A 12,996-nucleotide genomic window follows, 5' to 3' on the forward strand; every position below is an offset into this window, starting at 1 on the left:
AGCGCGGAAATTTCATTCATTGACTTGTTTTGAATTCGCGCTCTCGACGGGTAAAGAAGAACTTCACTACGGAGCAGTCCGGCCTCTTCATCAACCATGCCTCCAGTTCCTGTTCTTAATGATGACATTGGGGAGAAGTTAGCAAATGAGTCTACGTCTAGCGAAAGTTTAAACCAGTCGAATTCGATGGACAAGGCAGAAGAGCCTTTCTTGGCGGACGAAGAGAAAGGAGAAAACTCCGAAAGAATACAACTTAAGAAGAACGTCACCCTTATCAATGGGATCGGCCTTATTGTCGGCACAGTAATCGGCTCGGGTATCTTCGTTTCGCCTACTAGCATCCTCGAGGAAACCAATTCGATCGGCGCTTCGCTGCTTATCTGGCTAGGATGCGGGTTGATCGGTTTGTTCGGTAGTCTCTGTTATGCTGAGTTGGGAACTTTTATCAAGAAATCAGGCGGTGAATATGCCTATCTTATGGAAGCATTTGGTCGAATTCCTGCCTTTCTTTTTACTTGGACATCAGTCTTGATCATCCGGCCGGCTTCAGGTGCGATCATAGCGTTGACCTTCGCCGAATATGTTTCTAAGCCATTTTACCCAGATTGTGAAGCCCCGACGTACTTGGTGAAGCTCTTGGCTTGCTCGTGCCTCGGTAAGTTTCAACTCTTTCTCTTCCCATCTCTAAAGAAGCCAAATAATCAGTTCAAGTCTTTTGTTTAATATACCTCTTGATGTACCAAGCGAAAAAAAGCAAGTTTAAAATAATTTGTACAATAAACATGGGGTGAGAACGGGTAAAAACGTGGATAAAACCAATCCTTTCTTTTGGCGGGAGTTATTTGTAAACTCAATGGTGATTACAACAAATGATTTTTTTATGCGAAAAAAAAAATGGGTGCGAACTGGTTGTTCATCTTTTATCTTTTCATGTGGGAGCACGTGCTTTCTGTTTTATTATGTTTTCAATTTTAAACCAGTCGTCGAAATAAAGATAGATCATTTCAATTTCATCGCTCTTGAAAATACTTATTAACGTTTTATTTCGGTAACTCCCAAGAAACAACGATCAATTTTCTATCGAATGGTATCTCGTATGTGTTTGCCTCCATAATTACTACAAAGCGAGCGGCACGCGTTCTTAGCGATTGCGTCAGGCGACGACATTCCCTAGTACACGTGCTGTAGTTATGGAAATAAGCTACCAAAAATATGTCCAAGAAAAACGACTTTGAGAAAAACAGGATGATATCGATACGGAAATAACCGTTTATTTCCGTAGGAAATTCATTGAATTTTTTAGTGGTAAAAAAAAAACCCACAAATTCATTTACTTCCATTAGGCATCCTAATTTTCAATCTGCAAGTCATTTGCATTTTTAGAAGATAACAAGGTAGAAAGCGAGTGTAAATGTTTTGCCAAAACCGACATTTTTCCTTTCTAATAGCTATAGATTATAAAGCCAATTCTGTCTTACATTAAATTTCAAACAATTGGCTAAAAAATATTGGTTTAATTGGTTTAAGGAAGTGAAACCCACTATTTTTAATCTTGGGGTCAATATTCCCTTTTTTGTGCTACCTTAAGCTGCCGACATTGACACCCTTATTGGAAATAGCTGGTCAATTTTCTCATCAAGAACTGTCACTGAGTTTGAACAGATGAAATGTTATTTAACATGAGAATTTGGGTTGCGTTTAATGGCACACAGGCAACAAGACAAATCTATTGTTCACATTATTCAGATGGTTTATGTATTCAAAGTAGGATGACATTGCTTATGAGACCTGGGCTGCTTTTGCTGTTAATGGGTTTAACCCATTGACTCCCAGGGGTTCCCCATTGACCAGTAAAATCGTCTGGCGTTAGACAGAGTAAAATGCTAAGTCAAAGGGTTAATTACATTAACCAGTCTTTCTTCACACTTCAAGTTTAGCTGCAGGGAGAACTCCCCATGGGCAAATATCTACTTCAGTATATGGCCTTCACAAGAGACTTTTAATGTAATTTTTTTCCTGTGACATTTTGCTAAATTGCACCCAAAAAAGAACAATGCTAAAGTTATAAAATGACTTATACCAAATGGTGTCAATTGTGACAAGATGATGTAAATAATTTTTATAATCAGCCAATATTTTAAGGCTTCCCCCATTAACATTTTCTTCCCAGTCTAATGCGGTTCCCTTATTAAAAACACACTGCACAATTTTTACCAGGAATCAATCAAATGAAAAATGCTTAAGAAAAGCAGATAAACTTATAATAAATATTTCTAACTTACTGTATATTGTGTAGTTTTCATGGAAAAAGTTGTTTTCAGGATGCAACTGTTACAAGAGACTGCTAGCTGTTCCTTCTATAATTATCACTCAAGATGCACACCTGTTAAGTTAGTAATTGTGTTTGGCTCACAATCAAGAGAAATTGACTGAAAAATATGAAGCTGAACTGACATAGAAGGGATAGTAATAACTATTAACCCTAACACAGACCTACAGTGTAATCACCCCCCCCCCCCCCCCACCCACGGAATTGGTGTGTGCCATCTGTGAACTGTTGCCACAATGTTGCAGATATAAGGAGTTTTGTTTTGCTGATGAACTGTGGAAGAATCAGCAGTCTTGTAATCGAAACACTTCAGATGATATCTGACAGCTGGTATTTATCAAGTGAAGCTATGATCCTCGCAGTTATGAACGCAATTTTTGCAATTGCATAAAGAAGCCTGAAAAATTCAGGACTTCAATGAGGTTTGAACCTGTGACCTCACGCTACTGGTGCGACGCTCTAACCAACTGAGCTATGAAGCCACTGACGTTGGGAGCTGGTCATTTGTGGGTTCCAATGTTCCCGTGAGGAATTAATCAACGATGAAATGTTATATGAATTGGATCATATATGAACTCCAGATATGAAATCAAGTGAGGCTATGATCCTCTTTTATTATTTTGTTTTTCAGTGATACTTACTGCTATCAACTGCTGGAGTGTCAAGTGGGCCACGAGAATTCAAGATATCTTCACATATGCAAAGCTTTTGTGCATTTTGATGATTACGATCATTGGCTTTGTGGAACTTGGAAAAGGTACTCAAAGAGATAAGGAGTATCAATGCTTTTGTTTAGGAAATCTGATAAAATGCAGACAATTTATTAGGGTTGCAGTTGAGTATTGTGAAGCCCTGCAAAATGTAGTAAAGCTATATTTCCTAAGTGCTTAAATGGTGGTTGCAGGACCAGGCCAAATGGCCTGAGTTATAACTACAGGTTCAACACAGTTGTGATCTCATTTGCTCATATATTAAAATTAAGTACAAAACAAAAGGCATCATCTCAAGGCACTGGGGAATAAACTCATACAATTCCTTACATTTATTCCCCAGAGCCTTGAGATGATGCCTTTTGTTTTGGACTGAATTTTAATAGAGATGTCTAGAGATGCATGCCAATGTTATCAAGCCTGGTTTTAACTAGTGACGCAAGAACAAGGAACAAATTTTTTTTCCCCCTTGTGCTAGAGCTTATGCTTGCGTTCAGTTGCGTCATGTGAAAACAAAACACAGCATATGCGTAAGGAAATTTGTTGCATCTGGCCAATTAAAGCACTAATTCTAGATTCCCTGCATCTGAGCATTTGAACAAAATGGCGGTTGCTGTGGTTGGTTTTCACTAGCATTTTAAGCTTCTTGTACTTGTGCTTGCATCCCTAGTGAAAACCAGGCTTAAGGCATCACAAATTATCCCTTTCACAAGCTTGTAGCTTTAATTTTCATAGTGTGTAGTCCATCTATTTCTCTTAAACATTAACAACAGCACTGGTGTCAAGAAACAGGGCTTGACACTAACAGTAGCCAACTAGCCACAGGCTAGTGAAATTTCAGTTTTGGCTAGTGGATTTTGAGCTTCCATTAGCCATTGGGGCTAGTAAATATTGTGAAGCAGTGGAGTTCTGGACAAAAACAAAAATGAAAATTTATATCTCACACTGTTTTGTTGTTGGTTTTTTTTCCCCACAGGAAAGACAGGGAACTTCAAGGACAGTTTTAAAGGGTCTACTACAGACATTGGAAAGATTGGGATGGCATTTTACCTGGGTCTGTGGGCCTATGATGGCTGGTGAGTGCTAATGATGCAATGTATATAATTTGACAAACAAACGTCCTGTCATGCAGTACAAACATCAAATTTCTTTTCAAACAGAAGCATTTAAAAGGTAACAATCAGTCTTGGTGCTTTGGCTAATAATGCATAGTGTGCTTTTAATCTACAGATTCTGGGCAGCTTTTGTGCTGAACTAGGAGTATCCTTTCTTATATGAGGCACGGTGGCCTCATGATTAGTATGCTTGACTCCAGAGCGAATGGTCTGGGTTCAGGTCCTGGCTGGGAACATTGTGTTGTGTTCTTGGGCAAGACACTTTACCCCCACGGTGCCTCTCTCCATCCAGGGGGGAGTAGAAATACTCCTAGTACTCGCTTCATGCCCTGGAAACAGGGATAAGCTCCGGCCTGATGGGCCACTTGGCTTGTATGCAGACTTTACCTTACCTACCCTTTCTTATAGGAACAACCTCAATTACTGCACAGAGGAAATGAAGCACCCTGAAAGGTAAGTGATGAATGCATAAGGGCTCAGTGACAGACATATGTGTTGAATCATACAGAAACAATAGAGGTTGTACTGTACATCTCCTGAAACCATAAGTACATCATAAGTACACCATAAAGTAAATCATAAGTAAACCATAAGTACATCTCCTGAAACCTCTCGCTAACCAAAATGCAAAAAAAGTATGATTTTTCAATATGAAGATCATGCAGCTTGAAATAATTCAGCTAGAAACTTTACTAAAACAACTTACGTACTCGTGAACACATCATGCATGCAAAAACCTAAACCCAATTAAACCATAAAATTAGACACTTTAGTCCGTAAGCTAAGTTGATTATATGTGCATGCAAATCTAGCTGTGAACTGGCCTGATATTCCTCCCTTATATTTCAGGGATATGCCAAGAGCTATAACCATTGGTCTTTCTCTAACAACTGTGTGTTACCTAGTGGTGAATGTGGCTTATATCACAGTCCTTGGGAAAGCGGGGATTTTGAGTTCTGAGGCAGTAGCCGTGGTGAGTAGAGCATTGAAGTACAACTGTACATTAACCATAAATGCTTGAATTAACACCAACACAAAAGAAGTGCAACGTAACAGAAGGGATTCTTTTCATTTCCTGTTGAAAACAGGTGCATAGGAAGTTCCAAGTGAAACTTCTTGCCCAGTTTCTTGTTTCTGCCTTAACTGCAAAAAACCTTCTAGTTAGGGTTGAAAGTTGAAAGTTAGTATTTTCGTTGTCAAAACTGTTTCCAAAGTGAGAGCTGTGTGAACTACAATGGTTATATTCATTGTTAGTAATGATGCTATTTTTAAGTTCATTAATTATTCATACATTTATTCATAGAGCGTTGGCAAACTTTACCTTGGACCAGTCCATTGGATTATCCCTGTCTTTGTGGCTTGTTCAACGTTTGGAGCAGTGAATGGACTTCTCTTCACCAGTGGCAGGTAGTGATGCTTTCTGGAATACACCCTTGTTCCTAGAGTCTCCATTGTCGTTGAGAAGAGACCCTGGTTGGGGCTGGTCACCTGTCTCCCAAAATCTGGGAGATTTTTTAAATGTGTGTTTGGGGAGGGGTGCCAGTGTGGGCCTTGTCATCGTTGCAAGGAACGGAATCACAACGCATTTGATTTTGTGGCCAGGCGACCATAGGCAAAACATTTTGGCAAGGTATTGAATGTACTACACGTGGAATGCGAGGTGAAAGGCAAAAAATTGTTATCAAATCGATTGGACACAACAGAAAATATACTCGTGTTTAAATTTTTGTATGCCAATGAGAAGGTCTGGATTCAAATTTTAATACTTGAACAAGCTCAAGTGAGAGGTGGAATTGAATGATAACGAAGGATACTTCTAATAGTTTGCAAAACATTTAAAGAAAAAGAAAATGTAACAAACGTAATGTTTGTCCATGGGAAACAAATAATTTTATGTTGGGCAATCGATCAGTCGGTGTCATATGTTTATGTCACTTATCTACCTCAAACTAACTGTGCAGGTATTTTATTTTCTTTGATTTTCGTTTTTCTTTCAAATGTTAAACAAAGTGATTCCTTAGTTGCAAGCTTAGTTGCAAGCTTGTACAAAGAGTAGACAGTTTTGACTTATTTAATATATTTGAACAACTTCACGTAAATTGTCACTGTTATATTTTTGTAACTGCACACCAGTCTTCAGCGTTTAATTTGTAACACAAATTGTGAAGTATATTTTTAGCACCAGTAAAATGAAAGAGACATTAATTTTATCAAGTAAACGTACATATAGCTTTGAAAATAAATTCGTTATGAAGACTCCGGTATTCGTTTGTACAGAACAGTGTAATTTTCAACAAAATGAAATAATTACATCCTTACACAAGTTTTTGTTGTCTTAACACAAAAATTGTAGCAAACGTTAATGGGTTTTTTTTTTCTGTGGGTCGAGTTCACGGTTGAGAAGACAATACATACACTCTGTTACTTGTCAATGAAAGTAGTTATTTATCGATGTTTGGGAAAACTATCAAATTTGGGAGCTTACTTAATGAAAAACAACTTCTATTTTAGAGTGGGTTTCCTTTAGTTGAATACTTTAGTTATCTACTTAATACACAATTCCAGTTTGAGATCAGTTCCCCGATTTGTCACCATATGCAGGTTGCACTTGCTGGTTCTCTAGCTACTCTGCTCCAAGAGGCTTTTTTTTTTCCGTACCCTCTCTCATGGGGAAAAAAAAAGGATTGATCAATCGATTTGATTACACCTACTTTAAATATAAGTTGCTTGGTTATGTAATAATGTCTTTTACTATAGTCATCCCATAGGTTGTTATAAAGGTTATACAATTATTTATTTAACCCATTGACTCCTGGGGGACTTCCCCATTGCCCAGTAAAATAGTCTGTCGTTAGACAGAGTAAGGCAGTAGCCGGTTTTGGCCAGTTCAGGGTTTAATTAACTAAAGTACTACCTTTACTAAGTTGTCTATCTCTTTCACTCCCAAGAATGACACTTATAGATTTTACTTGGGCGTTACTAAACAAATAAAGCAGAATATACCGGAATGAACCTGAAAATGCCAGAATTTGGTATTTTAGTGAGCGCCGATCGATTTTCAGTTGTTTTAGTCAGTTTTTGTTATGTCACGTGATTCCCTAAGGGAATTGCATGTGTTTTTGCCTTTTCTAACATTTGGAACGCGTCAATCACGAGAAAAATTTGATAGGTATATCCGTCGCTAAATGAACAATTATTTCTTGGGGAAGTAACATTTTTTTTGTGAACAAGTACAGTAGCAAGAAAAACATTGTTATTCTAATTGTTTCTGTCTATGGATCTCAGAGGCGGCTTTCACTGTGCAAGTCAGAAAACCCGTGAACATTTTTATTTCATTCTGACAGGTCAATTGTGTATTGGCCAATCAAAATCAAGTTCAGCGAACCACAAACTAATTACCATTGATGCTTGCCTGCTTCCCACGACCCACACATGATGGAGATATACAGAAATTGATTCACGCAAACGGCCAGAAGACTCTTTTTCTCTTCCCTATTGTTGGCAATAATGCCATCGAACCTGAACGCAGTGTTTCCTTGTTTGAAGAAAGAAGTCAGAAGCACAGAAAAAAGATCAATCGTTGATAATATATTTACATGAAGAATTGTGAGAACATACCGTGACTCGTTCCAAGCCTTGTTACTTCCCCTTAATGTATTTTTTTTTTGTCCATCTCTCTATTCTGCAACATTTATTCATTCACAGTCTAGGATGATAAAATTACTTTTTGTTCCTTGTCATTCCGGTCCACGCTAATCAGCTTGATTCTGATGTCCTTCTGGTTTATTCTACCTTATACTGTTGTCATTCTGCCTCATTCCAGTGTCATTCGGTTTTATTCCAGAGTCATTCCGCCTTGTTCTGGCATATTTGTGTGTCATTCCGCCTCACTCCGATGTCATTCGGGCTCGTTTTGGTATATCCTGGTACCATTTTTGTTCATTCCGCCTCATTCCGGCATGTTCCGTTCCTGTGTTTAGTAACGCCACCCTTGGCACTGAAACTGAAAGGATTAAGTAATGATCCGTGTAAGGTGGATAGCAATTTCCTTTGTTATGCGGCAACTGGGCTTTCCCCACATAGGAATCTTATCATTTTTACACAGAGAATGCATAAAGCTACAGGAAGGCAGTTAACGCCATAAAATTCATTTACAGCCCACTTTGAAAGGGTGTTTTTTTGTGTTAAAAGATTTTGACCAATCACAAGAGTTGAAAACAAAAGCCAAGTAACGTTTACAATTTTACGTAAATGTTCCCCACATACGATTTCTGTGGAATTTTTTTTTAACTGAGACCAGATGAAAGATGGAAGATGGTTGGAAAGTAAGGATGAATATAAAACTGTTTATGAAGTTTTGTTAACCTTTTGCTGTTTAAGCCAATCAGAAGTAAGTACAGACAATAGAAAAGTTATCACCTTTTTGCATACCAATTGAATTCCAACATGTTCGTGGCCGTTGTTGCTATCGTTCTTATCTGGACCGTTTCTTAATCTTAACTCAACATAATTTATGTTAATTAATGTCGACCAACAGTCGGTGTGTTGATGGATCAGATTCATTACCATGACTGTATGTTGCAAGTGTTGTTCACTTCATAAACTAGCATTTTCTTTTGCTCAGGGGCTGGGGTTGAGGAAATAATACAGAGCTTGAATTTTTTCAACATTCATTTTTTGATGACTATCTTAAACTATAAAGTTGGCAAACTGTGTCCCTTTTTTTATATCCAAAGGTGCCCCTGCTCCTTCTAAAGAGACTTACCGGTAAAGGTTTGTCATGTTGGGGCACTTAAAAATTATTTATTTCAATTTTGTAGATTAATAATTTTATTACATTTTATGTGCTGCCCAGGTTGGTGTATGTTGCTGCCAGAGATGGCCTCATGCCTCGTCTTCTTGCAATGATTAATGTCAAAAGGTTTACACCTCTTCCATCACTTTTCTTCACGGCAAGTGGTAGCACTTTGTACGATATTAAGTTAAACATAAGTTTAAAAAAAAATCTTGAACTTTTCCTTTCAGCACAAACCTTCATTAATTCTAACCAAGATTTATCTTTCGTACTCACAGACTATAGTCTCTGTGCTCATGTTGATTCCTGAAGCAAGCAGCTTTACCACTTTGGTGGATTTCTTCAGTTTTGCAGCGTGGTTGTTTTATGGTGCAACATTCGCCGCCCTATTGTGGCTGAGACGAACCCAGGCAAATGTGGCAAGGCCTTACAAGGTATGATAAAGGGATCCTCGCTCCCAGCATTTATTACTGGATATTTCTTTACTTTTATAACATTTGTTAGTAATGTGCTGATAACGAAAAAAACACAAGGTTCACTTTTGTCTACTTTGTAATAACATTCTTCTTCGTTTCAAAACTTGTCAACCAAAAACCTGATGTTTGGGTCTATCTTCATGAAGATATTTCGATATGTTATAAAATTATTTCCAAGGACAACGACAGCCTCTGCATAGTCTCCTGAAAGATCTGCTGTGAAAAAGTGATAAGCTGTTTGTGTATTTATTTCCAGCTAAATGCATAAGCGAGGACCTACGTGTACCTTCAGGTTGCTTTCGTGATCTTTAAAGTTGACTCGCAGTTTCAGATGCCATGAAATAATTTTCTGTTGCTGCCTTGCAGATCTTTATTGTTGTTCCAATTGTCATGGTGTTGGCTTCTATTTACCTGGTTGTCGCTCCAATTACAACTGATCCCAAAGGATCTATGATTGCTCTAGCAATAGTCTTGGCAGGCCTACCTTTTTACTGGCTATTTGTTGTCAGCAACCATGCACCGAAATTTATCCTGAACGCTACCGGTAAGTTGGCTTCTCAAGCTCAACTTTCATGCAATGCTGTGCAGTGTACTGAGTTCTAACGATGTTGCATGTATATTTATCATGGGCAATGATAAATGGGACCAAAATAATTTACGGGTAATAACCCATTGACCCCTGAGAGTGACACTCAATACACCTTATTCCAAAATGACCGCCAGTTAGATATTTTTTTGTTTTTATTGAAAATTTAGACCTTGATGCCTCGTTCAAGGCAAAATATTCTTTTGAATTTTCAGCTCAAGAACGAGACTTCAAGGGCTAATTTGAATAAAAACAAAAGAATATTTAAATGACGGCCATTTTGGAATACGGTCTAAAGATTTTACTCTTTCTAACACCAGACAATTTTACTCTTTCTAAGGGGGGTATCCTAGGGCGTTTGAGGTGTGAATAGGGTTAATGTTCCTTAGAATTTTGTCCATATTTTGTTTTATTAGCACCAAACCAAAGAATAACAAATTATTGGGTGCCATTTAAGGAAAGGATATTTTATCATGTAATAATTTTATTAATAACAGCTGTTAAACTGAAACATTAAACCAAAAATGTAAGTAGAGACAAGAAGCCAGTGTCATTAGCAACAGTTTTGCAAGTTTTGAAGAGTTTTATCTTTATGTGGAAAGATAAAAATCTTCATAACATTAAGCACTCTGATAAGGACGTCTTCACATACACAGCGTTTTAGAAGAGATGTGACAATGTTTGTCCAAGTTCCACCCATAAAACCACAGGTGATACAGTCTTTGCAAGGGAGTAATTTCTGCACCGTAGTCTCGGAATAAATGACAATAAAATGGCCTCCAAACTTAGCACATGTCTTCTAGTAATTATTTCTAATGTGTGCAACACGATTTCGGCGTTATTTGACATATCTGACATAAGTACCCTTCCAAGTACTACATAATGTAATACTGTTCTGCAGAAATCGCTCCCTCACAATAATTATTACTATTTAAACTCCCACTTGCAGAGCCTGGTTCACCTGTGGTAAAACAGCAGTCAAGACAGTTTTTTAGGATTTCGTACTGAATTTTATCGTAACATTGTCCAAGTTTTCTGTTGATCCATGTGCTGCCATTGATTGTTGTATCTCAAAAATGATTATTGTCAAATTATCTGAAAGTTGTCTAGAATTTGCCATAAGTTTCTGTGGCCAAGTTTTTAAGTGTTTCCTTTTAATGTTTTGTTTTTTATCCTCTACATCAGATAAATTTACGGTATGGTGTCAGAGAGTGGGCAACATGGCCTTTGAGGATCCAGAAACGCTGCCAGTCGAAGTGTAAATAATAATAATTTGCAACAACCTGCTCTACAGAAGCCTTTATCATTGTAGCCCTACTTTGAAAAGTCAATGGCATATAATATTCTTTTAGAAAAATCTTCACAAGTAAGCAAAAAGTTTGCCACGTTGTATGGGTCACATAATTATAATGTCTATGCTTTTCCCAAGAGATGCACCTGACATACTCTGAGATGTAAACATTGATAACAAACCTCGTGATCTTCTTATTGTTAACTTGATAATACATTTTTTTATTTTACCTCTAAATGTAATAATACCACTTTGTTGATGAACATCATGTTGATGAGAAACATATTTTTAGAAGTTAAACATAATGCAATTCAAGCAAATATAATATTTGTGAAAAGTATTTGTTCATCTGTGACTGACCATGGTATGCATCCCATGATGCAACATTGCTACCAAAACTTGCACATGTCAGATGATTCTTTGCCATTTTATTTTCATTTGAAAATCCATTGAAATAATAGATTGGTATTTGTATTTCAAATTCAACATTCAGCTTTTTTACATTTCCTAAACTTGCATTTTTGAAGTTGTGCACTGAGCACCGTAAAAACATGGTTCAGGGACAATGGAACTTTCAACAACAGGTTAACTTGTGTATTGTCATAGCAACAGGCACAATTACTACTACCTGATTTCATAGTTCTAGAACTCTATCAGCTTCAATTATCCAGTAGAAAGGGAAACATTAGGCCCTAGTAATATTTATTTTGTTACATTCTACTTGCAATCATTTTGACAAACTTGATTTTCATATATCGACTATAGTATTGCTTTATGAAGGGTTTTCAGTGGTGCACTGCAAACAAATTTCATATTCCCTTTACTACTTTGCACAAAAATTTAATACTGGAGCCTTCTCAACTCCTGGCTGGCATATCTTTTCCATTGCATGTGCCTTGCAATTCAGAATTGATTCAATCTTTGTTGAGATCATTCATAGCAGCTGGGCACATGGATTGGTATAGTCTTACGTTCAGGGGTTGATAACATCTTATGTTCAGGTTGGACATTTTTTTTAATCGCATTCTTACATTCAAAGAATTCAAAATAATGTAAATTGGACAACAATAATTTACTTATATGACAGCAGTCCTTTCACTGAAATTACATAAGGTAGTTTGAAGATATTTTTGAGAGCATTTTTATAGCGGGCCCTGTGCCCAGCTGCTACGAATGGTCCCTTTGTTGTGAGTTGTAGTTGAATGTTAGCATATACTTAGGCAGAAGTTAAATGGGTATTTGTGTCAGACAATGCACACTAAGGGCTAGCTCAAACCAAGCAGCATTCTCTTAGAATCCTGAGATCTTTCTGCAGGTACCGGAGAGCATTGTCTTTTTGTCCGCTTGGGATTAGACTGTTATTTGGAGTTGTTTTGTTTGACATAATCTCTGCTACAGTACCTACAGAAGGAACGATAATATTGTTGAGACAAATGATTCTTTTTGAAGCCATGAAAGGTGATCTCTTTGGGGGAATAAATGTTCCTGTATCAGTTTTTAAGTTTATCAAGGCCCTGCAGCAAATTTACCATTTATTTTAAGATCAGATTGTAAATAGAGATTCTCAGCTCGTGTTAGGATAAAATCCAACTTGTCAAATGACTCCTTGAGCTGTCTAAATTGCAGTTTCAAAATGTTGAGTTAGTGCTATTCAGTAGGCCTTTTTGCAGCAATTTGTCACGTGACCTTTTTTT

The 12,996-nt window shown here is 37.4% G+C and overlaps 2 protein-coding genes across 2 annotated transcripts in view; one reads left to right on the plus strand and one right to left on the minus strand.

Moving 5' to 3' along the window:
* Positions 1–12,996, plus strand: part of LOC138019007 (b(0,+)-type amino acid transporter 1-like) — a 13,641-nt gene continuing 645 nt past the window's right edge. Inside the window, exons 1-10 of the mRNA XM_068865674.1 lie at positions 1–655; positions 2,961–3,086; positions 4,016–4,115; positions 4,563–4,607; positions 5,004–5,127; positions 5,458–5,561; positions 9,010–9,106; positions 9,228–9,383; positions 9,792–9,969; positions 11,197–12,996. The exon at positions 11,197–12,996 is cut by the window's right edge and continues 645 nt beyond it. Coding sequence (XP_068721775.1) covers positions 97–655; positions 2,961–3,086; positions 4,016–4,115; positions 4,563–4,607; positions 5,004–5,127; positions 5,458–5,561; positions 9,010–9,106; positions 9,228–9,383; positions 9,792–9,969; positions 11,197–11,273 — 1,566 coding nt within the window. The 5' untranslated portion in view covers positions 1–96 and the 3' untranslated portion in view covers positions 11,274–12,996. The remainder of the gene's footprint in view (positions 656–2,960; positions 3,087–4,015; positions 4,116–4,562; positions 4,608–5,003; positions 5,128–5,457; positions 5,562–9,009; positions 9,107–9,227; positions 9,384–9,791; positions 9,970–11,196) is intronic.
* The window catches only part of LOC138019008 (uncharacterized), a 15,188-nt gene continuing 12,669 nt past the window's right edge, over positions 10,478–12,996 (minus strand). Inside the window, exon 10 of the mRNA XM_068865675.1 lies at positions 10,478–12,703. The gene's annotated coding sequence lies outside the window, so the exon portion shown is untranslated. The remainder of the gene's footprint in view (positions 12,704–12,996) is intronic.

The sequence above is a fragment of the Montipora capricornis genome, chromosome 10 (assembly GCF_036669925.1).
Source record: "Montipora capricornis isolate CH-2021 chromosome 10, ASM3666992v2, whole genome shotgun sequence".
NCBI lineage: Eukaryota > Metazoa > Cnidaria > Anthozoa > Scleractinia > Acroporidae > Montipora > Montipora capricornis.